Genomic DNA, 26,295 nt, shown 5'->3' with positions numbered 1-26,295 from the left:
TTTTTTTATTTTTTTATTTTTTTTATCATGCACAAATAATTAGCTTACAAGAAGAGAGAGTGGAGCCACCATTTTTCAAAGGAGACAAACATATTGAATGCAAATTGCCAAAGCTTCATAGGAAATAGATTATTTATTAATGGGCTGATAGGTTCATTATATAGCACAGAGAATGCACGGGGGAGAGAGGCATCATGGGTAATGGCTTTGTGGGGCACAAACAATAAATGCTTGTTACGGCGGAGGAGGCAGGTTTATCCGGTGCTCAATCTTGTCTGGCAGAGGGGCTGAGTGCAGCAGCAGCAGCACCGGCTGCTTCCAGGGATCCCTGCATGCCTGTATACCAGCCCAAAAGCACTCCCAGGTATGAATGGGAATCAATAGTATTCATGCCTCAACACCCAGTCAGGGAGCCTGTCGCCTTTATGAATGGAAAGCTGTGGAGCTTAGTACACTCTATTAAATGAACAGCTGGATGAGTAGCACTCGGCTGTTCACACCGCCGCAGGCTTCACCTGTCCTGGTACGTGATTAGGAGACTGATACTGCGGCAGCGCCTCCACGCTGGGGCTGTTTTCTCATCACTGCTCCTGGTTTGGAGGTTCAAATTAGAAATACAAATGATCCAAGAGTCAAACAATCTGTACGGATTTTGAATGTAGGATTAGAGAGTAAACCCTGAGACATTTCTAGATGTTTTAGGTGATGGTTTGTGTCAAACCCGAACCCTCAAAACTTCCAGCACAAACTGGCGGCGTTGGAAACGTTCACTGCACAGCTCCACTGCCGTCCCCTGCTTCAACATTGTTTACTTAAAACTGCAGCGGAAAAAACGCTGAGCTTTGTTTATTTAAACAAATCTGCATATTTGTGACCTTTTTAGAAAGACTAACAACCTCGGTGGGAAGCGGCGAGCTTGAGGCCGAGTGCTGCATAAGTGGGGGAGTCAGAAAGTGCTGATGGAGGGAGCAGCACATTGTTAGTTTTGGTCTTTTCATTGGGTCTGCGTTGACAACACGAACAAACGCAGGATGAGGCCAACCTTATTGCGTAAACAAACACGTTTATCATCAACACGTGTGTTTGGTGGAAAAAGTAGTCGCTACTTTCACATTTATGCCTTATTTATTAGCAGGTTATCAAATAGGATGATGGAGCTGAATAATGAAAGAGCGTCTCAAAGAGGTCCAGGTCCCTCAAACAAGTGGTTTCAGTTCCATATGCTTGAGGACCTGCAGCCTTCTGCTGGATTAAGTGAAATGTGAAACAGCTCAATAATAAATTGATTGACAGGGCTAATGATTCACAACTTGGTTGGGAGCTGCAACAAACAACAAAAACAATTGGGAGGGAGGGAGAAAAAAAGAGAGAGAGGCTGGGTGGATGTAGCTCTCCAGGACCAGGCTTAGAGACCAATAGTCTCAGCCAATGTACACACCACACTAATGCCATCATTAGGAAACAGAAGAAGTACATGGTAATGAAGCAGCTGGCGTTCTAGTTCACTTACCTTGGATCCTCGCTCATTAAAGATAATCTCCACATCTAAAATCTTTCCAAATTGCTGCAGAGAGAAGAGAAGAGCAGAAGAGAGATGAAGTTAGAAAGCCTCACTGACTGCGAGCTGGTGAGAAGGAAGGCTGGAGAAAGAAAAACCATTAAGGCATTATGGAAATGTTACTTTTGTGAGGAAATGGTGGTCAATTTGCATTTGTTAGCTCAGCAAACAGTTGTTGAAGGTTGCTGGCACGGTTTGAAAGGAGAGCTCATTGTTTTAAAGCCTCTTTGTGCTCCTATCAAGATCTTCATGTTTGTAAAAATACTTGATATCTGATTACGTACGTTTGCGCCTTTCTGAAGCGCCGCTTGCCATCTTGGTGTCTGAGCGGCCACTTCGGGAGAGTTTAGCGCCGCCTCTCTAGCTCTACCTCTGTTCTCTATCCCCTCTTTGTTTGTGCACTCGCACAGTCAACAGGACCGAGGGGCCGGTCCCCGGGGGTTAACATGCTCCAGCTTTTCGATTTAACAGCCCTGCCTTTGGATCATTAGAAAACAGAGGAATGAAAGTAAACTGTAAGTTCCTCTAATGAGTGGAGCGAGTGCGACTTTTAATTGCTGTCTACAATGGCTGTATTATTTCATTAAAAGTAATTACCCTGTCAAGCGGTCCGCGTCGCCTTCATTTCAGCACAACAGGGAAGAAATGGGCCTTCCATGTGGTCGACGCTCAATGGGAATGGATGGATCGTTTGACTGAGCCACTAATAGGGGTTAGGAGGAGTTGGCCATTATCTGGCTGGAGTGAGTGGAGTGGGCTGGAGGAGCTGAGGGTTAGAGGAAAAACTTATGTTTCCTTCTGCTTTTACGGGTAATGCAGCAACCTCGCCGCGCTGAGTTAGAAAAAATGGCTGGGTTGTTTAAAAGCATCTTCTTCCCACTCCTTATATATCTGTTCCTCTCGAACAGACTCCATAGATCCTATCCACACATCTGCCTCGTATGGCGCTCAGCTCCACTGATTCGAACGGGGAACGCGGGCATTTATATCCCAGCGTGATGCCCCCTTTCTCGCCTGAGAAGACGACGCTTCCCCCACGCAACGTGCAGATGCTAATTGTTTTAACCGAGTGTAATGGGCTTGTGGCTTCGATTAATTAGTTTCAGAGGAAGTCGTCTTTGTGGATTTCCACATGGCGCTGGGGACTGCTCGCTGCTCACCACTGATCTCATGCACTTCCATCCCCACCCACCTACTCACTCACTCTCAAACACACACACACACACACACACATAAAGAGAAACAGCTGCATCAGCAGCACTGATAAACAATGGCTTCGATGGGAGGAGTCTCCAGAGGGAGGACAGGAGAGACTGATGTCATCTACAGTAAGAGGCTGCAGCTACATTCATCCACAAAAGCTGAGTTCGCCGACCGCCGTATTAGTTATCGACTTCTTATTTTAAAATACGCACTTGTACAACATATGCGGAAGAAAATGGATTAAAAATTCCTGCACATGCTCAGAAACTGCCTGTTGAGGAAGAAAAGTAACAAACGTAAGAATATGAAACTACTCAGGACACAAGATGGAAGTTAGAGCACAAATCTCCATACCAGCACTTATACTAATACCAGCATCATTAGAATATTAATTTAAGTTTAAACAAATGCAGAGCTACAGAAACAATGCAGAGAAATTCCACAAAAATCCACATAAATACTGGCAGAAGTAATGTTTTAGTAATATTTAGCATTACTTTATAGTAATTTTTAGTGTAACTCGTCACTTTTTACTAAAATTGATGACATTTGATAGATTCATCCCACTGATCTGATTTTTTTAAACATAAATACAGAACATATTTAATATTTTATGATAAAACTTTCATGTTCGATTATTTGATGCATAAAGAAAGTATTTTATCATTTTCACCAACTCAAATTTTGTTCATTTGAGAAAAAATCCAGATGTAAAAACATCTGGAGAAAAATCATTTTGCTAATCTGTTTTTATCAGTAAAGAATATTTTCTGTTTAGACTGTGACCAATTCATCACATGTTAGAAATACAGCTATTAAAGCTTTTTGCATCAATTTATTTACTAAAACTTTGTCGTGTACAAGTTCAAATCTGGTCATTTTGTCCTTAAATATTCAAGATTAAAAGCTTTTCTTGTCATGCGGACAGTAAAGATACATGTTTTCCTGAACAATGAAACTCGCACTGGATGCCAGGAGTGTAGAAAATCAAAATATAGAATAGATAAATAACAATAAGATAAAGAGAAGCACGCAAAATACAATAGAAATAAACAGTTTGAAGAACGTACACTATGAGAAATATAGTTGTGCAAATTAGAACATAAATATATTTCTCTTTTCAGACAGGCAGCCCCGGTGGAGACGCTTTGCCTTACTGTCTTTTTGATATTATAAAGTAATAAACTCTACATGTACGCAGATGATGTCTGCTTATTATTATGATTTAAAAAAAAAAAAGAAGTAAATTTTCTGTCTATTATTTCTTGGATGAGGATTTTCTCTTTGCCGTTTGCACTAAGCAAGAGAGAAATGTCTGCTTTTCTCTCCTTTTGCACAATAAGATCTGTTTCGTTTAACAAACGGTTGAGTAAAAAAAGAGTCATTGGAAAATGATTAGACTGTTTTCCAAACATACGAACCTTTAGTTGTAGCAGGCGTTAAAATGAATGTTAATTTCTTTGGAAAATAAAGGTTCCGATGTTTTTCACATGACTTCATATTTAAATGGTCCAAAGATGAAACAGTAATGGGATAATAAATACTTCCTAGATGGCTTATTTCCAGAAATATGTGCTCTATCATGAAGCAGAGGAGGCTGTTAAAGGCCTCAATAATTAGAGAAAAAAAAAAAAAAAAGTCTGTTTTTACTTGGATCACACCCCACTAGTAAACACAGCAGTATTTCGCTGTGTATCATGTGGACTTGCAGGCTTTTTTCCCTGTGAATAACATTAAGACGACTGCGTTTATTTGGCCTTAGGCTTGCCAATGTGGAAGCAACAAACAAGATTGAGGCCCTTGTGCCTCCACCTTTGATTAGCCTGAATATCTTAAAGCTCTTCAGAAACCTATAATTACGCTGCAGTGTTCACGCTGAGTGCTGGTGGAAAGCGTGTTCGTGCACAGCAGTCAGTGTGACAGCGGGATGGGGGAAAGAGAGGGTGGGGGTCCTGTTTGCTCTGGGGAGCGCTGTGAGAGCCCTTACATGCACCAAGAGAAGCACTGCTGAAGAATCCAGTCGCACAAATGAGGGCACCCTCAAACAGCGCAGCATGGGCTCCTCACAGAGCTCATCGCGCTTGGAGTGTTTTCATTTCCCGCGTACTTACTAGCTCTCAGAGATCACAGTTTCTAATTACTGATTAACGTCCGCTGTGGATGCCCTAATGAGACCTTCATTCAGCGCCTCGTTAAAAGCCCACAGGTCTCTCCACACCTCTCCACCGGGTGCGTCTCCCATTCCAGCCCTTCCATGAAACGCTTGTTGCCGGTTTCGCTCAGCTCCTGGCGGGGACTTTTCTCCAGCGAGCCATGAGGCACCTCCACTCTCTTTCTCCTCTGTCTTCCCGCCTGCATGTCTGTGGATTTCACTCAGGCGTAACAGTAATGGCGTATTGAGCCGGTGGCGCTCCAGAAGCCATTAGAGCTAGAGGGATGAGGCTTTGCACACGCTGATCACACAAAGGCCCATTGTGGAGGCCATGTCAGAGGGTGGAGCAGACCAGCTATCTCCTTGCCAAGCTCTAACCAAGACAATCAATCCCACAACCCTCCGCTATGCCAACCACCGAGAGCGAAAAAGGAGAGGAACGGAAAGGAGCAGGCAACACGTGAGCATGGAGGGTGATTGAGGGAGACTGGGTGGGCTGCAATCAATTTTCTATCATATATCTGCATGCACCGGCCAGGCACACAAAGCCTCCAAGCTAATTACGTTGGTGATTTGGATTCCACACGACCTGCACCAGAGCTGGGAACAATAAAGCCAACAATCAGAGAGAGAAAGCAGCCATGTTGTCTGCAATTTATAAAGCCACAGCTAGTGCTCACAAGTAATTAATATCATCAGCTGGATGTTGTCTTCATAACGACGAGAATTAACGCCTCTGGCTTCTAATGGGCCAATTAGTGCTTAACATTTCAAGTACATTTTTGGCATTGGTCTCTGTTCAGATCCATTATCATTATTGAATCCAGTTCAATTCTTACCGAGGCTTTTGTGAGACACGGGGCGAGCTGTTGAACTATATATTGCTTCATTAATTTGTCAAGAGACAGAGAGAAGAAAGAGAGAATTTCTGATGAGGACCCCTGGCATGCTGATATGTAAACTCATTTGTCTGCAGCTGACCACTCTGTATGTGCAACCTGTGAAAAATTATTTAAACTGACAGCTTCATTTCTTTGAAAAGCCGCTTCATAACAAAAGAATTCTCTGATGTGAGCCGCTCAGAAACAGAAGGAATTAAACAGCCAAGTTTGTTAGAGGAGGAATCTCGGTGAGAGAGAAGTCAAAGAGGTTCTGCAGCAGGTTTTTATAGCTCGGCTAACTCCTCCCCGGCGTTCGACCTGCAGTGCAGCACCGACTTCACAGCCTAATTGTGACCGACTGAGCTGTTTATCACCTGCAAAAACTCAGAAGCCACTCTTTTTCTTCCCAGACCTCGGCCTTAATCGATGCTTTAACCAGCTGACAACCGTAGCAATGGCTTCACTCGTTGAAACCAAAAGCAGCCTTAAATATGTGATGTTTTCCATTTCGTAAAGCTGTAATCACTTCCTCTGACTTCAGTGGAGGCGTGGCTCGAAACTTTAAATCACTACCATTTGGCAGAAAGTGGAGAATCTGGAAGCAAACAAGTTGGCCTTGTTCGAATAAAGCAAAAGGTTTTCGTTAGTGCAACTCTGATGCTTTGACTTTTTAGCACTTGAATAAATCGTACTTTTCTTTGACTAAATCGTACTTTTCTTTGACTAAATCGTACTTTTCTTTGACTACACGGGTTTCTGGAAGACACGATTTCATGAATTAGAAGACGTAAGTCTCAAAATCATGTTTGACTTCCAACACGATGATTCGAATCAGGTGTGTTGGAGCAGGGACTCTTGGACACCTGCAGGACACCGGTCCTCCAGGACCAGGGTTGAGGATCCCTGGTCTAGATGGAGCCTACCATGGTGGAAAGTGGATTAATGCTGATATGAGGTCAACATGGAGACCAGAACAAACTGGTTTTGTCATGTGAAGACATCTAGAGGTAGAGATCATCACCAGGTGACTTGAGATCAGGATTTTTCTGTGTTTGTAACATTTTATCATTCATCATAACTGTGAGAAAAATAAACTAAATGACTGAAAAATAAACATGAAGTAGTTCATGTCTAATTTTTACTTCTTACTGGAGTCATTAGAAACTTATCAGGTACTTATTGTGCAGCTCAGGATGGGGGATTGGATCCAAGTCAGTTGGTTTCTATTACAGGATGTGTATGAATTGGCTTGAAATGATGTGTGTGTTGATTTGTGCATGTAAAGTGCCCTGTGACATCATTGTTGTGAAGTGGCGCCATACAAATAAAGTTGAATTGAATTTAAAAGTATTAGTATTACTTAGCTGTAAAAAGTACATTTACATACGATTCCCTCTAACTAGTCGTGCATTTGCTCTGCAATGTTACACGTCTTATTAAAGACTGGTTTTAAGGACAAATAGATTAAGTTCAATCCACTGAGTTTATTCTGTTGTAACCGATGTTAAGTTTGACGGCGCAGGCCGGCATCGTTGATCCAGGTACTCACCCCAAACATTTGCCTTAAGTCGGGGTCCCGGAAGCGGAAGGGAATGTTGGAGACATGTAACCTTTTGGGCTGCTGCTTCTCTGAAGAGTCTGAGTGCTGGAGCTGGAGCTGCTGAGAGCCCTCTGTTTGCGTCACGTCATCTGTCTGCCAGAGGGAAACAAACACAGAGAAGACACAAGCTGCTCATTAGCTGCTACAGTGTACTGTACCTCCTGGTCCTGCAGTATGAGGGGGTGGGGGTGGTGGGGGGGTGGGAAGGCCTGGCTGACTAACTTACTCAGTGTCTGCCATTTTTCAATCTGGCGAGAAAGCCGAAGCGATAAACAGCCGATGACTTATAGTGTCAAACCTGAGGTTGTGCATTACAAATCCACTTATTAATCTCTTGCACTTAGCTCCTGAGCAACAGGGAAGATTGAAGGCGCTGACAAAAAGGCGTGGATATAGATCCCACAGAGCCCTGACATGTCTAGACTAAAGACACATTATTGGTGACGTTTGCACACAGCCATCAGAGTGCTGGGCCCGGAGCCCTCAGCGTTGTTGTTTCCATCATTATGCGAATGTGATGCTGACATTTCTATATAAATGACGCGTCTGATGTCATTGATAAATTCTTCTTGTTTCTGCGCGTGACAGCAGTGATGGATTTCCGCCGAGCGTGCTTGCCGGCGCGTCTCTTCAGATGGACCTTTGTTTTTCAGGCAGAAGCTGGTTGGCCAAACGCACGCTTTATTCTTCAGTCCTTTATGCACCGCCGTAACACAAACAGCGCACGTCACTCTCTGCGTTTAAAGATTTCTCTACCAGCAGCCAAACCTGAGAGATGAGACTGGATTTTTTCAGAGAAGTAAATTACAAACACTAATATCAATAAACGGACATTAGGCGTGGAGTCGGAGCCAAGCCGCAATTAGTTCGGTACAAAAAGCCCGACTCTGTTCTGAGGTAGAAAATCTCTGCTGCCTTCTAATTAAATTGCAGTAAAAAGCAGGAACGATCAAATCCAACTACTTAGTAAAATTTAAAGAAACTTCTGACTTGAGTTTTTCTGCTTTATGTAACTTTGAGCTTCTGCTGTATCGATTTTAGAAGTTTCTAAAACTATGTCAGCTGAAGATGGGTTATTTTCCTTCTCCATTAATTAGCTCCAATTCTACCTGGAGCTCATGTATATTAACTTAGTCTGTACTGGGAGACACCCACACACGTACTGGGCAGAGTTTCAGCATCGAAATGACGCAACACAAAGTGGACGCTTAGGAGAGACCCGTGCTGCTCTGGCCAGGAGATAAAAACATCAGCTGGTTGGCGCAGAAAAAAAAGAAGTGCCCGGCTGCAGAGTAATTACTTTTACAGCCACAAGAGGTCACTCATCAGAAAAAGATAAAAGTTTGTTTTGGGCTTTTAAACAAGCAGAAAAAGCTGCGGTTTCCCCTGATAGGGACTGTCTCCATTTCACAATAGCAAACAAACGAATAAAAACCAACAGAAATTAACCCTGGTTTAGTGGCGACGGCTGTGGAAGGGGACTGAGTCAGGAAAACAGCCAGAGGAGGGGAGGGAAATGAGGAATGAGAGAGTGGAAGTGGCAGATATTGAGCACAAAAGCTGTTTGAATGTGATATGTAAACTGCAAGGTCTCCTGGGAAGTGCTCTCCGAGCACGGCACACACACTATGCACTAGCTGGGAAGGGACACACACACAGACGACACACACAATCTTGTACTGATTCAGACGTGAAAAGAGAGGAGGTTGTTGCCGGAGTACAAACGGTTCAAATGACGCACACACGCACACACACACGCTGATAACCCTCGCCCTGCTCCGAGGCTGTCGCATGGCTGCAGGCCTCTCTTAGTGATACATTTCCCACCATTTAGGAAATGGGGTAAGGATTTATTCATTATAATTCATCATCACAGTATTATCATTATCATCATGATCGTAATGATGATCGCCTTTATTATTCTCATTATCATAATCACAATCTCCACTGTAATGGCCGTCATTTATTTGGCTTTTATGGCCCATTCGGAGACGGTGACATACATTGTTAGCAGTGACAGTTGTTTGATTCAAGGTCCCACTTTGTCTCCCCTGCAGCCATCCAGGTGGGAGACAGAACCCCGCCCACACACCCACCCAAAGTCCCACCTGGACCCAAAGACATCCGGATCACAGGGTAACAAGTGGTAAAGGACACGAGAGCTGGAAAATTCTGCCACCAGTAGGGAGTGGATTTGTGACGGAGAGGGGCTCCTCGCTCTGCCTCGTCCTCGTGTGCTGGAGGTTAATAGCCTGAGTGGCCATGTTGGGCCCCAGGGGTGACACGTTGCAGACAGATGCTGGGACTGTGGAGGGTGACAAGGTACCAGAGCCCCACGGGTCAATCTGTTTCATCGGTCACACATGACACTATCGACCTTTAGCGCATGTTGCCAGACTACTGAGCACCTCTGTCCTCCAGCTCAGTCTGTCTGGCTTTTTATCCCGGCAGGCGCAGTCGCGTGTTTGCAGACATCCAGATTAACTTTCACTCTGTGCTCAGACAGGCCAGCAGCCCCGCTGACATCAGGGGCAAGTACACATACGGAGAACACAAATGCTGAATTGCTGACTCCAAGCACCCCAGACTGCATACTACTAACTCAATAACTTGGAGTGTCACCGAGATCCGGGACGCCTGCCTCTGCGCGCTGCTCCCGAGGCTCCAACCTGCCTGCCTGGTTGTGAAATGGTGCTGTAGCAGTGGAAAATAATTACCTCCGTATTACCATAGGAGGCCACCTTCAGTGGCACTTTACTGTCCCGACAGCTGCTGTCACAGGGAGGAGGAGGCGGGATGCAAAACACACCATCACCGCCAAAGCCAGCAAGCCTAAGAGTGAGAGAGCTGTCAACTCCAGCAACTCTCTGGCTTCCTGCTCAGTCATTTCTCTAAAAGACTCCCTTGCTGTTATTTGCAAATCGCCTGCAAAGTGCTCTGCTCAGCACTTTCCCCCTCCTCGCAGAGTGGCATTACAAGAGCATAATTGAAACTATCTGATTGGAATGCTGCCAAGCAGGTAGATTACATCCGATTAAATAGGAGTTGGGTTGTGGGGGGGGTTAGAGTCTTCGCTCACAAGAATTATAATGCCTGGCTTTAATTCATTACTTTCCTCTTCCGGTCCTCCTTCTGTTTGTTTTCTTTCTCTAAAGAAGCTGCAAATATAACCTCTCCATCACCTGGGAGAGCAGGGAGCGAGCGAGACGAGAGTCTGAGCTCATCTGGCGGATTCAGAGCGGGAGCGGTGGGTCCCATCCGCTGTCATCTACATGAAACTCGCTAAATGCAGCGAAGTTAAACTAGAATCAGCCGTATATCCTGCTCCAAAGCAGCTGAATCCCCCCCCCCATCACCACAGGCAGCACGGTTCCACTCTGGTATGGTATGTCCCAATTACTACTGCCAGGAATGACCCAGCAGACAACAGCATTTGACTTTCCTGAAGGCTGACAGACCACAGCTCCCGGTAAGCAAGTTCTTTCTGTGGGAACTGGTTTATTATTTTTTCCACTGGACAATTATAGCTCGACTACAGGACTGGTGGAGAGGGAGCCGGGAAAATGGATGTTTCAGAGACTCCACGTGGAAAAAATAAAACAAACCAAAAATTTTGTAAAGTTGTGGTTTCTAAACTTATTTAGGGGGTGTGACGGCTGCTGGAGCCCCGAGCGCAGCACAAACCCGGGTGTCGTGGTTTCATCACTGGAGCAGATAAACCCACATGAAAACTCTCCTTTTACTGCTTGTTTTGCTTTTATACTTTGGCTGAAAAGCATGTAACTGATCTTTAGGTGAACTAAACGACTACGCTGTGCGGTTTTGCATCCTGATTTTAAATCGCCGTGGTTACCGATAACACACCAAACTTAACGTTACCGCCAGATGTTTTCATCCTTTCGGCTTTAAGCTCCAGATATGCAGCTGGAAATGCAAACTAATCCAGTTTCCTCTTGGGGAATACAGTTGTGGTATCTTGACACCAGTTTTAGATTCAGTAGTTTGTGGACAAAAATTAGAAGCAACAAATAATTCAAACTATCCTTAAAATACATCAGAAACACACATTTCTGTAGAGGTGGGAAAATCGAATCGAAAAATTGAAAATCGGGATTATTTTGCAATTTTAAAATAGATTTTTTGTTATAAAATAAAAATAAAAAATTATTCAAATAAAAATAATCCATTACGAAATTTTGTTGTTTTTATGGATCTTTTTACTTGTCTTCTTGGGCATTATAGCAGCAGAATGATTGTCTGGCTACTGTGTTGTTTTTCCCCAATTTAAATCAAGAAAAATGACGAGCAAAAAGGGGTTTTATACTATTTTTTCCATTATAATCTACAAAAATTAGCAATATCGAAGAATTGTGAGAATCGCAATTTAAATTGAATCGGCACCCAAAAAATCGGAATCGAATCTGGACAAAAGCATATCGTCACAGCACTACATTCCTGTAGCAAAGCTTCCTGATTAATCAGGTTTTTGTTTCAGAAACTTTTGCATGTCTGTTGCATTTCAACACGACTGTAACTAAAGAGCAGCTGAAGAGACTGATCAACAATAAAACACATAAAACAATAAAAACCTGAGGGGTTTCTGGTATCATGAATCTTTTCTACAGATTTTTATTTTATCTGTAAAAATCTGAATAAAGTTGAACATGGAGGAGTTTTAATGACTTTTTTCTCATATTTTCGAGTGAAAACATCTAATCTGACATTTCAAGTGAATTTACTGACCTCTACTCCTCTGTTGCGTCAGATATGTTCTATAGAAATATTTATGGAACAAAATCATTATATAAGTCGCTGTATTATCTTTTTGTCCTGTTTGTCACTGAAGCAGACTTGGGTCATTAAAATGTTTTTAAGTTTATAATATTAATTCTTCAGCGAGTGCCAGCGTGTCGGAGGACTCATGAACGTCTAAAAAAGTAGATCATCTGCAAATATTACATCTAGAACACTGCATAGCCTAGAATAGGACAGGATTCGGTCCTCTGAGTGTGGCAGTCCTGCAGGTTTTCAGTGTATCTCTGACTCCAATAAATGAGTCTTCCTGCTGAATTTCAGAAGCTGTTGAATCCATCTAATCTGAGTCAGGTGTGTTGTAGCAGGGAGACATATAAAACCAGCAGGACAGGATCGGGTATCCCCGGACTAGAAAACAGGCTTTTTATAGGTAGACCTTAAGCATGAAAGGGTTAAATCTGCTAATATGCAGCTGAAAATAGTCCGTAATAATGTGCTGTTGATGGGGAAGTTTCGGTAATCTCGAGGCAGTTGCAGCTTCTGTGGTTTGTGGACAAAAATGAGAATAAAGAATAATCGGAGTGTTTCCTCATAAAGAGAAACAAAGCGACTCCTCCCACCTCCAGATAACTCCGTCGTCTCCTTATGACGCTGGCCTGCATGCTGCCTTCAGCTCTGAAAGCTACACCCCTGTTTGTGTCTCAATCCCACAAACACAAACCCACGAGAGACGAGCGCGAGTATAAATGTTTGCATGTGCTCGTCCATGTTTTCTGCACACAGGGGGTGTGTTCGCGTGTGTGTGTGCGTCTATGTTATCACAGTCCCCCAGAATACCCTTTGGAAAGTCTTCATGCCGCTGACACGGGCTGTGAAAAATCTGGAAACGAGTGCTGCCCTAATGCCACTGCCTTAATTTGTTATCTGAAAAGAGAATGATTACTCATGAAATTCAACCAAACCTCAGACTATTTGAACTGAGCCAGATAACGAGCTTGAGTTTTTCTTTTTTTATGTGGCAGAGCTCCCTGGCAGCCCTCTGCTACCCTCATCTCTAAGGATTTGGAGAAAAGTTGGGGGCTGCCTCTCTTCCTCAAGTCGCTCGCTTTCAAGTCAGCTTGTTTGAACACGACACAGAGCGAGGTCCCAGAGATCTGGCTGTGGACAGCGCCACCTTCCCAGTATAGACTGGAGACCGCCAGACGAGAGCAGAAACACAGAGAAGGAGTGAAGACTCCCCCTCGCCTCATTAAAACATACACACTCTCCACTCTCTGCAGGGAATTGACACAGAATCCATACGTTTCACTGAATTTTCACTCACTTGACTCTTTTTAAGTCTTTAAGTCAAGAAGATGTGCAGAGCAAAGCGTCGTCGTGGGGTGGAGGAGCTGAGCGCAGCAGAGTCGAGCCAGGAGAGGAGGCGGTGGGGTGAGGCGGGGCGGGGCGGGGATTTGCAGCAAGCTGATCTGCTCGCTCAATCTGTGTTTCTGCAGGGTGCCCTAATCAAAGGCATCCGGGCCCGTCTGTGGCACCCACAGCAAACAGGCTGGGTCTGTCATTAAAGCAGGGAACACAGCGGTGGGCGACACTACACCAGCGGCCCCCGAGGATTAGACTCTCTGTTTACACCCCACTAATCTCATCCCTCTGTCCTCCCTGAGAAGAGACGGGTGGATGTGGAGGGAGAGTCTGGATGCAGAGAGGAGATGATGGAGGGAAGAGCACCAGGGAAAGCAAGGCGAAGTCTCATCTCTCTTCACAGCCACCGTCTCTGGGCTTTTTCTCACAGCAGGCGACCAGATGAAATGAAATCAAATGTGAAATGGAGAAAGAGAGGGGGGGGGGGCGGTGAGAGGAGTGGTGCACAGAGAAGGAGGAGACAAAACCTCCTGCCAATTCCCTCCTCTCTTTAAACTCTCCTGCGTGTCAGCCATTACTGTAAGTGCAGGATGTAGCCGTGGAGCAGTTGGAAAGCGTCGCACGGATCTTCAAATCAAACATTGCTACATTACAAGGCGGTGATAATGCGCCGTTGCTGCGCTTGTGCTGCGTAAGCACTTTTCTGCTGCCAAATATTCATAGCTGCGCAGTAATTGTGAGGCCGGGAAAATGGAGGTATTAGCAGTGTTCTTTATGAGTGACCCAGATCCCTCTCAGGAGGGCTGTGGCCTCGCGGTGACCCCCCCACACAGCAGGTGTTTTCATGCTACAGGAGGAAAGACAGTCTGAAGCTCCTATTTTTCATCTCCAACATGATTATCTACATTTCTAGACCTTTTTTTCCCTGAACTTAGCAGCCAAGTCGGCCTCCTTTTCATCTCCATCTTGTGATGTGAATCCCAGGTCAGGAGGAGCCATTTGTATTTCAGAGCCATGCTCGTCGCGGTTTAACAGTTATTGCTCCGGTCATGTACAATCTGTGAGAGTGGAGGGCTTTCTGTGTAATCCACTACACCTGTCTGGGGGTGTTCCTCAGGGATCCGTACCCTTTCTATCCATTTTCCAAATTTACATTTACGATATTGCTCGTGCTGCAGGTAATTCTCACGTTCATCTGTATGCAGACGATACCATGTTGTACGCATCACACTGCCGACTTCCTTTACATCAGTTCCAGCTGCTTACACCTGGCTTTTACATCCATCATCTCCCATTAAATATCACTAAAAGACCTTTTTCACAGACAACCGCGTCTCTCTGGATGGTTCATTTTAACACCTACAGATACCTCGGCTTCCTCTGATGCCCACATCAACAACTGGTTCTCCAAATCCAGATTTGGTTTCTTGTATCATAATAAATTCATCTTTCGCCCTTTTCACTGAGATCCTACTGGTCAAAGCATAAAATCCTTCTAATTTTTGACTGAACATCATCCATATAAGAATAGTTCATAGCCTGGATGTCACGTAGCATCCCGCTCTGTTACTAGCGCTCTTTTCAACACCAACTCGTCATTCCTGTAGACTCATCCATTGGTACCAGTGTATTAATAAACCCTTAACTGGACAACACTGCTAACCTCAGCTCCTTACTCATTACCCATAACAGTTACTGTAATAACGCTCCAGTAGCTACATTAGCTTATTCATCCGTACATTCATTGGCCGCAACTCGCTCTAATTTGCAGCTTCTGATAACAGGAACCACTTATACTGGGATGATTGGAACCAGTTACACCAAAAAACTCAGCTGGTTCATCCTGTTTTCTTTTTAAAAAACTTAAAATGTTTTACTTTTCACAAATTTGTGTATATTTATTGAAAAGTACTTTAATTGATGAAAAGTGCACTTTTAATACAATCAAACATCCAATCAGAGTTAAAATAAAAACGGTATCACCTGGAAAGAATTTTCCTTTCTGCTGAGAGGGATGGTTGAAAACTTTTAACGTTCAGATCAGAGGAATAAAATAAACATGTCTGCTGTCACTGATGGTTTCTGCACATGCTTGAACCACACGGAGGTAACAGGACATTTTCTCCTGAATCAGTAGCATCGCACATATCTAAAGCACTCAGACTGTATTAAATCAGTCCATCATTGTAATCAAATGATCTATCATGTAAACATGTCAAGCTGGAATCTCCGATCAGAGTGATTTCAATAAGATGAAATAAATATTTGTCTATAAAAATGTGGCTAACTATGTTTTACTGTTGCCTCGGTCGTCATTGAAAATAAAAACTGCTTTTCATTTTACCTTCCTGTTTGCATAAATGACAAATAAGAGAAGACAGATGCTTGAAATTTAATGCGGAATTTAACGTTTTACTCAAAAGTGCTGTCATGATGAGGTGAAAACGAGCTGAAACGGGGCTAGCGTGTCTTGGCGAAGACAACGTGTTGGTTAGTTACAGATAATTAAGCGATCTGACTGAGCAGCAGTCGGCTGGAGGAGGAAGAAGAATCTATCTCGTTCTGAAGTCTGAAGCACATAAAATCTCTCCTTATGCAGACAAATAAAACAGCTCAGGGTGTCTGTGAGAGTCTGCTAACCATCACCTTTAATCCAGAACAACCACTTTTCCCCCTTTAGAGGAGGTCATGTGACTGTTTGCTCCTGACACGACTGCAACATTTGTCTGCGAGAAAATCCTTCATTTGGTTTCATATCTGGTGGAGAGTTGTAGCGTGATGTTAGGGAAGGAGGTGAAACCATGGCGATGGTGGGGAGGGTCTCCTTCTGAGCGCCGGCTGAAAGAAGCCGAAAAACGTCTGAATTACAGACTGAAAAACCATGTCGGAGAGGGAAAGTCGGAAACTTCTAAATGCTGCTAATGGTAACGAAATAGAGCTTCAATATGGTGGGTAGTAGAACAATTAAAAATGCATACTACAGTAATACAGATGGGACCACATGTGCATGTTAAATTATGCATAAAATCATTTTCTAAAGTCTCCTGAAACAATCTGTTTACACACCTTGTTTAAAATCGTGTATAAACACATTATATTATGATTTATGTGACATTTAATTAAAGGTAATATTAAGCCCTAATATAGATTTTTAACACCTGAACTCATTTTAACGTTGTATGCAGCAGAGTAGGACAAATTACAGGAAATCTTTAGTGTTTCTGAACACCACACAGCAAAGGCAGAACTGGGAGGTTTAAACGGCGGCAATATGGGAATTTACTGATATAGATTTAAAAAAAAAAAAAAAGCATCAGAATAACGAGGATGGTGGCTAAAACTTCCTGATCTGATTAATTAGTTAGATTATAACATAATAAAAAGAAAACAAAAAGCTTTCAGGTTCTGATTGAGGAAAGCTGTTCCACATATTTTGCATTTTAACAGGATTTTACTGTAAATACAAGAGAAAACACCACAGAGACGGCAGCAATCTGGGAACTTATTGGTCTACACCACCAGTTAAAAGTTTGGACCCATTAGATCCAGTAGGAGAGCATGTCCACACTTTGGACTTGTGTTGCAGATCGTATCATCTGGAGGACAAATAAGACAAGAAGCTTCCTGATCTAATGGATTACCATGATTTTTTCTTTTTAAGCAAACAAAAAAATCTGGTTTTAAGATGTTTGGGAACCTTTTGCATGTATTTGCGTCTTTACAGAAGTGTAACTAAAGGCCACCCGGACGTCCTAAAACACACAACAAAAGCAGACTAGAAAGTTGCTGCTGTCGCTAATCGTGCTGCTTCCTGCAGATTTCCTATTTCCATCTGCAGGGATGAGTGGAACGGGAAGAGATAAACAAGAATGTTTTGTCACACTTGGTTAGTTACAGATTCATGTTAAAGTAATACAAACACTTCCTTTAAAAAAAAAGAATAAAAATGATAATAAGAATATATTTTACTTGCTGACAGCGTGTCGAGAACAGTGTTTGCAGGTGATGAAGGACACTGACCGGTGCGGTCGTGGTGGCGGTGATGGCGGGCGTGCTGCTGTCAGTGCCGGCCGGCTCGCTGTGCGTCTGTGTGGGCGTGTACAGGGTCATGGCGTGCTCGGGAACCCGGCTCTGCCCGGTGTAGTCCTGTGTCGGGAGCGGGTGGGGTGCCGCAAACTCTGCGGGGATGCCATTCTGTGGGGGAGGCGGGTACTGGGCTGGGGTGTACGGCTGGGCCATGGCTTCTGGGGGGTTGGTGGCCTCTTGGTTACCCTGCGAGGGGAACACAGCCAACAGGAAGAGTTAGAGCTGGAGCTGAAATGAAAGTTAAAGCAGCATGAAAGACGTGCGGGAGCTCCCTCCTGAGACTGGAAGCAACCAGGGAGAGTTGTCCTGCAAAGCAGCGAAGTCAGAGGGAAACAGCCATCATACCACTTCTCAGCTCACATTAGAGAAACCCTTGATCACAGCTAATGAACACAGTTTATGTTGTAGAGCATGGCTTGCACTTGGAGGGGCAAGAGTCAGGGGGAATCTCAATTGCACTTGTGGCAAAGCACAAGAGGAAAGATCAATTAATTGATAAAATTTTGATTAAGGTCTTTGATTTCCGTGACAGGTCTGTTAGACCAGCAGCTGCTCCCTCGCCGAGCTCTGCTTTCATACTTCCAGCAGCAACCTGCGCTGTGCTCCGTGAGATCTGCCGGCTTTTACTCCTCAGGTTATCTTCATCCGCAGCGTTTTTTAAAACCCGAGTGGAAATTTCTCTTGTTTGTAGACAGGAAGAAAAAGAGCTGATGTACTCGGCGGAGTATATAAAACTCAGTCCGACTGCGTCTCCATATGCTACCAGAACTCCCAGTGTGTCATATCTGCACCACATATGTGGTTTTTTTAGGCTCTGCTCCTGACTTAAGTGATAGATGGGCCCTCGCAATGAAGCACTTCCACAGACCCTTTGTCTCGTGTGGATGCTTGAGATGATGAGCTGCAGAAATAATGGACTTTTCTGGCTGGTGCACATTGTTAAACTCAGTAATGGCTGGACTACAGAAGTGCATGTCTTATTGTTGCAAAGCAGCGGTCTCTGTGAATCCAGCCTAATGAGCAGAACAGTGATATCAGTGCTGCTGGAGCGCGTATCCATCCCAACATTAAAACACACAGAGAAAAAGGTGAAACAATAACACCACAATCCAATAACACCCCCTGCAAGTTCGCTCAATCAAATTTAAAGATACAGATCATGCGAGCTTGACGCATAACTCTTTGGATAAGAGTGGAAGAGGAAAAAGCAGCACACACACTAGCAGGCAGAAGTAAGGCTTTATGAGTGGAGAAAAACAATAACAGTAAACAGAGTTTCTGTCTCTTCCTTTACAAGCTGGCTGGGGATGGTGAGATAGTAGATAAATGTGTTTTATTCCTCTTTTTATTTTTTTTTATTTTGCTGCAGTGGTGTTTGGCCTCATCCTGCAGATTTCCACAGAAAGCTGGATCTGGGCAGGAGGAGGCTGTGGTTTTAATGAGAGGGAGCCGAGCAACACGATGCTGTAAATGTAGTGGAAATAATTCTACTCTGACGTGTTGGCAAACAAACCTCGGCCTAAACTGTGTGCCGCCAATTAACAAAATGCTCCATTATCTAAATGAAAAAAGAGAGAAGCCTTGAGAGGCGGGAGTAGCTGACCAGCCTCCTGCAGCTTGCCAGGCCTCAAGGCTGGACCCTCGCTCCTGCCTGACCTAATCCCCCCTTTCTATTTTTCATTATACTGTATTTCTGTCTCCCCTCAATTCTCCTCCCCCTCCTTCCCTTTTATGCTCATCTCTGCCTCCCTCCTCTCTTTTTATGCAGAAACTTTTTTAATCTCTACCCCTGTGCTCTACTTTTCCTCTCCCTCCAGTCACGGCATTATATAACACACTTGCATCGCGGGGCATCCTAATTCAAGGAAGCTCTTGATGTTGGCAATTTTCAACTTCTAAGCGCCCATTTTAAAAGGAGAATGGGGTTTGTTACCTAAAAAAGAAAAAGAAAGGGATGCACCTCCCGGTAGGACAGCTCGGCGTAGCACCGGATCTCCGTGTCCTGCTTTAAAACCTGCCTTTTGCAAGCTGTCAAGGCATCAACAGTCCGGCTGAGAGAGCTCAGTGGCCCGGAAACAACAAGGTGCTGTTTGTACATCAAACACTCCTCACGTCATTAAAGAGATCAAAGCTTCAGTTATATCTTTTATTTAGTCACTGACAAGACACCTGTCCGTGAACTTGGTCGGGATTTTTTTCTTTTTTCTTCGAGAAAGTCTGTCCTCTGTTGCTGGGGTTGCAGAACTCCCTCATACGAAGATCAAATCCGGGATGAATCTTCACGCCCCGTTTCGGGACGCCTCATTATTCTAGTTACTCCGATTTAATCCTTGATTCTGTGGCACCTTAGGCTGTTGTAAAAACACAGACTCCTCATTAGTCTTTGAATGAGATCCCTGCATTGGCTCAGGAGGCTGCAGCGATATGCAGGGTCATGCGGCACAACCCACCCCCCCCCCCCCCCCCCCCCCCCCCCCCCATCATCCTGCAACGCACCGCTGCAGCTGAGAGAGAAAACACGCAAGCAAAAAGAAACATGCGTGTTCTCATCAAGACACTTCTGACTCATCTTCAGCGTCAGATGAACAGGTGGAGCCACCTTAACCTGCTACCGGCTGATCGATACCAGGAGAAAAATAATGATCTGCTTGCTGAAGAGAAACTTAAACATGAGAAATATTATCGTTCTTGGCTTCCATTAATGACAATTAGATGCCAATCGAGCAGAGTGGGACACGAAGAAGCGTCCAGGTCCCTAGAAACCAACATGCCTTGGTTAACACCATGATGCGTGTTTACAGGAAACCCAGGTCTCTTTTTGTTGGTTTTCATCACATGGGACCTTCTAGCGTCTGCTACAACCTCGTCTGTTTGCTCAACTGTCCTTTATTTGGTAAAAAGAAAATCATAGAATAGTTTGTTGTTCTTCTCACGCCTCAGTTCTGCAAACGGCGTTCTACTAAACTCATTAAACTATCATCTGCCTTCGAGTGTCTCTCCACGCGTGGGCTGGAGTCCGACTCGTTACAGTCACAGGACACACTGGTTCGTGTTTCTGTGTCAGGTCTCGGGCTGTTTGAGCCTTAAACAAGAGCAGAGGACTGAGATCAAGCCGAGTGACACACAAACAGGATCGCCGCCTGGAGCTCTGGCATCGGAGAAAGAGAACTACTAAGTGCTGTAGCACCATGTCGCTGCTGTTTCAAAGGGCAGCAAGGCAAAAGCAAGGAGGCGGAGAGTACAGGCCTCATTAGTGAAACACAAAGTAACACTGGCTCTCGTATGATCTTCGCCTTCCTCTGATGTATGTGACAAACGAGTTATTCAACTGGAAATGAACTGGGAGAAGAAAAAAAAGGCCCATGCAAATCAGGCGAGCTGTGCACGTCCCAGTGCGACCACGCGCCCCGTTTGCCAGGCCGAGCCAGCGCCAGCAAACATCCGTGACGCCTAATGAAAAGCCCTCCGTGACACGCCAGTCAGGTACGCAGCGCATCTCATTCCTCCGAAGAGATTGCTGTTCATTACGGCTGCAAACGAGCGCTGCGAGTCGTCGTTATACGGGCAGCGTTCCTCCACCTGCAGAGCCTTTTATGAGAACAGAGCAGGTCCCTTTGCGACACTTTAATGCCCACCTAACGTGGCCTGCAGCCCTGAGCTGCCTAAAGCTCATCTACACGGGCACGATGACGAAGAGTATAGGCAACCAGAGAGAGCAGCCCTTATCGATCTGTCGTCCTTTCCATTCCTCTTTCCCTCCTTCTCTCAATCTCTCCCTTCACCCCTTCTACTTCTATTACTGAAGAGCACAATAAAAAACACTATCTCTGATCTTAAGCACTCTCCTCGTGTAAAATTGGATTGGAAACCCTTACTTAAGGAGATCACTTCTGGAGTGGAGGTTTTTTTTTTGTTTTTACAGTCTGCATGAGGAGCCAAAGAGGTCGGGGAGGCCTCATGGCGATGCCCACTGCTGAGGCTGCCAGTCGCCGAGAGACTCCCCGCCTCCAGCGCTCAGCAGGTACAACGCGCTGGCCGCTCGCCAGCAATCCCTGATCCTTTTTAGTAGAGCTTATTGGGGGGGGGGGGGGAGATGGAACTGCGCAGGAGGAACCCATGACGGCAGAGTGCTGCACTGACTCATACGTGCGATGAAGGGTCAAAGAGCAGCGAAAAGGCAAAATACAGCAGGCAACTAATTGTGTTGCCTTGAATCCAGAGGGAAATCACTCAAATGGGAGCGGGCTGATCAATCTGGCCGATCGGAGCCGTGATGGAGTGGCCAGCTTTATGGCTTCGGCTCAGTCACGCCGAGCTTGCATCATTTTTCAGCAAAGGCTGTTTCTGCCGTAAAGCGCCAAACATACAGGAAGTAAATCTGCAGGGTTTCTTCATAATGCAAACAGGAATGCTCCAAACGTACTGCCTGGTTGTCTAGTTTGTTCACACAACACACACACACACACACACAAGCAACTTGCTTTGTCAAATTACAGATGACACAACATTTTCTAAAGCGAACCCTGAGCTCCTCAGTGTCTGGAAATGGTTTTCGTCTCATCCAAAGGCTCACGCACAAAGCACTCCTCGCCACAACAACGCTCATTTGCTTTTAATGACCGGCTGACAGTGATGGTGGCAAACTTGTGACAAATCCCGCCGGGCCGCCGCAGCTCAAACCCGAGCAGAGTTTATGGCGAAGAGTGTAACGCAGCTCAGCGGAGGCCAACGCACGGCAATCAGTTGATGCAACACAAACGAAACACTGGGTGGTTTTTCCAGCCAGCTACATGAAAGCCTCTTGTTGTCCCCGGTTCTGGTGCTGACGCTCGGTTAATTGTAGCCGCATCACAGACAGTCAGGCGCAAAAGACGGCCTGGGATGATTTCCAAAGGCAACTGGCATTCATTTTGTCTCGAAGGCGCATAAATAAAAGCTGTCTAGCTGGGTCCATTTTAATTAGGAGAGCCACATGATCTAACTCTAAGTCTCTCTGTTAACACTCACCAGAGGCTGCAGCATGTGTTAATTACAACCAAATGCCACACAGTGAGTCCAAGGTGTGCAAAAAAAAATAGAAAGAAGAGAGAAATAGAAGAGGTAAACAACAACAACAACAACAAAAGAAAACACCTTCAGCAGAGCTTCATGATGAGCCACATATTTGGTGCAGTGGCTATCCCCCTCCCCCAAGTCAACCAATTACAGCAAGCGAGTGAGAGCGGGGAGATGCAGAGGAGCAGCCCAATTTAATGCAGATTCACCCCCACCACCACAAAATCCCGCTCTTCCTCTCCACCACTGTAGGTTTATGATTTCAAATAGACTAGGGAGCGGGGGTTATTGTTTTGTCTCACATTTCCTCCCCTGCAAACTCCGATCTTTTCCATTTTTCCATCTCATTTGCGGAAAAATCAATTCATGAAAATAAACACTGAGCGTCTTCGCTCTGCGTCCGAGTCAATTTAGATTTCGTTCATGTTCCTCTGCCGCTCTTTTCTGAGAGGCTTAATCGTTTTCACGTGTCACATATGTTTCATCCCCTCTAACTTGATTTTTCCTCGTTATTGGGAGCACTTATTTGCTCCACGGCCTCGGATGGAGGTATTAGAAAGAGAGTTCATTTTCCCCAATCCCTTGCTGATTTCTTCATTACACTGCAGCCGAGTCGCCTCAACAGGAACCCGGTATCGAGATGGGACTGCTCTTAGCGGTGCGACTGCAAGTGTTACTATACCTTAGAGACGCCGCAGCGCCTCTTAATAAACAGAGTAGACAGAGGATCACTTTGAACTCCTGTGACATGTAATGAACCTGTCTGTCTCAGCCACAGCGCTGTCTGGGCTCAGGCGCTGCGTGGTTTAAAAAAAAATGCAGATAAATAAATAAAAACACCACCAAATAAGCCTGGAGGCCGTGTGAAAAAGCCATCAGTTACACTTGGTTAGACTCGTAGCATTTTGCCAAAACCATAAGAGGAGATAATTGTCGGTTTCAGTGCTGCTGCCTCTTTTGTTGCGTAACAGATATTTACATCTGGGACTAATTACTTCACACTGGGTGTCAAAATCTGGATTAACTTGTGGGACGCATCCAGTTTGGTGCTTAGACTCGTTTACTGGAGTGACCTCATCAAAAACACCTCCGAACTTTTTTCATCTACCTTCCCTCTCCTTTTTTTCCCCTAAAGTTGTCAGAACAAAGTGATATTGACGTATATTCTATTAAAAATCCTCCAAAACTGGATGATTTCTTTGAGATTGCTATTGATCACCAAGATATAGACCTGAATAAAATGAGAAGTGATGACTGAAGAGCGGGATGTTCTGTTATTCTGCTCATATAAACGCATCATGGCAGCTCTTCAGACTGCAGATAAGCCTCCCAGGCCATGAAAATGACAACATTTGTTTTAGAATCAGCTGATTGTCCAGTTAATTTCCCCCCCCCCCCCCCCCCCCCCCCCGCCCTTCCTTTTCTCCTCGGGGTTGCGACATGGGGGCCGGAGTTCCTCGTGGGGACAAAATGTCATTACTTAAGCATGCAGGAATCTCAACATGACATTCCTTGACCGCTGTGACAAAGGCAAACATATGCAAATGTGGGAGAGTGCCACTCTCATTATGACCCCGTCACGGAGTGTCTGACACCTCCCACCGGACCCCCGAGCATGTTAGGAAGAGAAGAAAACTGAAAAAGGGAGATAAACTGAGAGGAAGGCCTGATAATGACTGAATTCTGGGAGGAGAACAGGTGTAACGCTGCGTTATCTCTTCATTCTCTCCAACGACTCCCTTTGTGTTAGCATCTATCTCTCTGGCTTCTGTTGGCCTATTTCTTTTTCCTTCGCGCTGCACTGGAAGGAGGGACAGGTTTACACTGGCAGGACTCTTTGAAGTAAAAAAAAAAAAAGCTGACTACTCCCCAGCATAGCCAGAGCTCATCTAATCAGAGGCTAATTCCAGTTATTAAGATTTGAGAGATAAGTTTGATTCATCACAGTCCATCTACCCCGATCGGTTAATCACTGTCACGCTAAGCTCTTTTTTAGTCATCCTTTTGTTTCCACTCCCTCTGGCACGCAGAGAAGGGGAATAAGAGAGACAGAAGAGAAGGAAAGGGAGAAGATATTAACAATATTAATGACCCGTGATTCTCGTCTCCTTAATGAGAAGGGTTATTAACTGTGATTATCCGTGATGAAATGGTGGTAATTCTTGAAAGCTTGAGAAAACTTGTACCATCGCTTGTCTGCTGATTTGCTCCTGTGATGTTTGAGGAAGAAGAAGGTGAGCATTGTGGGAAAAAGAACTGGGAGGATAACACCCCAGGCAGGGGTGACGTGGGGAAACAGGGATGCTAAGGAAGCCGCTTCCAGCTCGGGGAGGTAAAATCTTCACACATACAAATCCCAACTCTGAAATACTTCTCCGTCTTGAAACCTGCGGCGCCGCATAGCCGCTCTGTCTCTCCTGGCGGCTAACGAGTGGGCCAACCTAGGCGCCCAGTCGCCCATCTGCCGGTTGACACTGCTGAGTGGCTGTTTGAACACCTATGCCGCTTTCGCCAGATCCCTGATACAGCATTTCCCCGGCTCGCCCTTTTTTTCATTCCAATTATAGGAAGCTGCATGCTTGTGGAGTCCCTGTCGACTCCACATGATTCCCTCTACGGAGGAGAGGAGGAGGAGGAGGAGGAGGAGGAGGTGCTGCTGTCTGGTGAATCATTGATGTGCAGTCATACTGTTTCACTGCAGATCTGTGTGTGCGCGCATGTGCGGGTGTGTGTGGTGGAATAAAGAGGTTAGCGGCAGACTGATAACAATCTTGAATTATGCATGTCCGTCCCTTGTGAGGAGTTTCGGTAGTGGGGGGGGGGGGGCAGGAATGAGCCACATTCGCTCATCCCCCGGGGACAAATTTGGATAGAAAAGAGCTCGGTGCAGGAAAGTCGGGACCACCCTGAGCGCTACCTGACCGCCTCAGATGCTTCTCTTTAGCTCAATGAACTCCTCAAACTCTGATGGCTGTCTCCTCGCAGAGACGCCCTCAGGTGATCAACTTGCCGACGCAGGAAGTTCAGAAAACAGCCCCCACTCCACGGTAATAATGCTAACAGCCCACTGTGGCAGATTTACTAACTTATTTGTTAGAAACTCTTAAAAGCATCCCAGGGAATTTAGAGCCGGGCCGTGTGAAACACTATCACTCTCCTGAAATTACACTGTATCACTGAAACACCTGCTGGGCCCATTTTAGATAATAATCCCATTTCTACATGCCAGTATGGCTCTCAGTCTGGAGAAATTGGATTGTTTGCATTACTGACCTGTGGAGCAAGGCAGTGTGGGAAAAGCAACAACCTGGAGGCTTTATTAGATTCAATCAGTCTTTCATAAACAAAAGCTTCACTTTTCAAAAAGGTGAGAGAAAAATCTTCTAAATGTAGGTAAGGCAGCACTTTGTGGACACACTCCATTTATTCTCCCCCAATTAAATCTCTTTAATTGGATTGAGGGCTGGCACCTGGTTTACACTCTGTCAACCACGCAATCCACAATAATTGATGCCAGAGCCGGCGTGTGTGTGTGTGTGGCGATGGGGGAGGGATTTAGAGCATGTCTCACTACTACACAATTTCACTCTGATCAATTTATCAATGGCCCGCCTTGCTGTCCAGCAGCGTCCACTGCAGCGAG

The 26,295-nt window shown here is 45.0% G+C and overlaps 1 protein-coding gene across 2 annotated transcripts in view; it reads right to left on the bottom strand.

Moving 5' to 3' along the window:
- LOC306765133 (RNA binding protein fox-1 homolog 3-like) overlaps window positions 1-26,295 on the bottom strand; it is a gene marked incomplete at both ends in the record, with an annotated part of 222,634 nt that overhangs the window by 15,120 nt on the left and 181,219 nt on the right. Inside the window, 3 exons of one of the 2 annotated variants that reach the window (XM_079252497.1) lie at window positions 1,511-1,564; window positions 7,344-7,487; window positions 17,532-17,783. In XM_079252497.1, the coding sequence (XP_079108623.1) occupies window positions 1,511-1,564; window positions 7,344-7,487; window positions 17,532-17,750 (417 nt within the window). Of the gene's footprint in view, window positions 1-1,510; window positions 1,565-7,343; window positions 7,488-17,527; window positions 17,784-26,295 lie in introns of both variants that reach the window. The other variant, XM_079252496.1, reaches the window with a different exon arrangement.

This window comes from Telmatherina bonti, assembly GCF_933228915.1.
Source record: "Telmatherina bonti genome assembly, chromosome: 14".
Classification (NCBI taxonomy): domain Eukaryota; kingdom Metazoa; phylum Chordata; class Actinopteri; order Atheriniformes; family Telmatherinidae; genus Telmatherina; species Telmatherina bonti.
The sequence above is the reverse complement of the archived record's forward strand: the minus strand, read 5'-3'. Positions and strand labels throughout refer to the sequence as shown.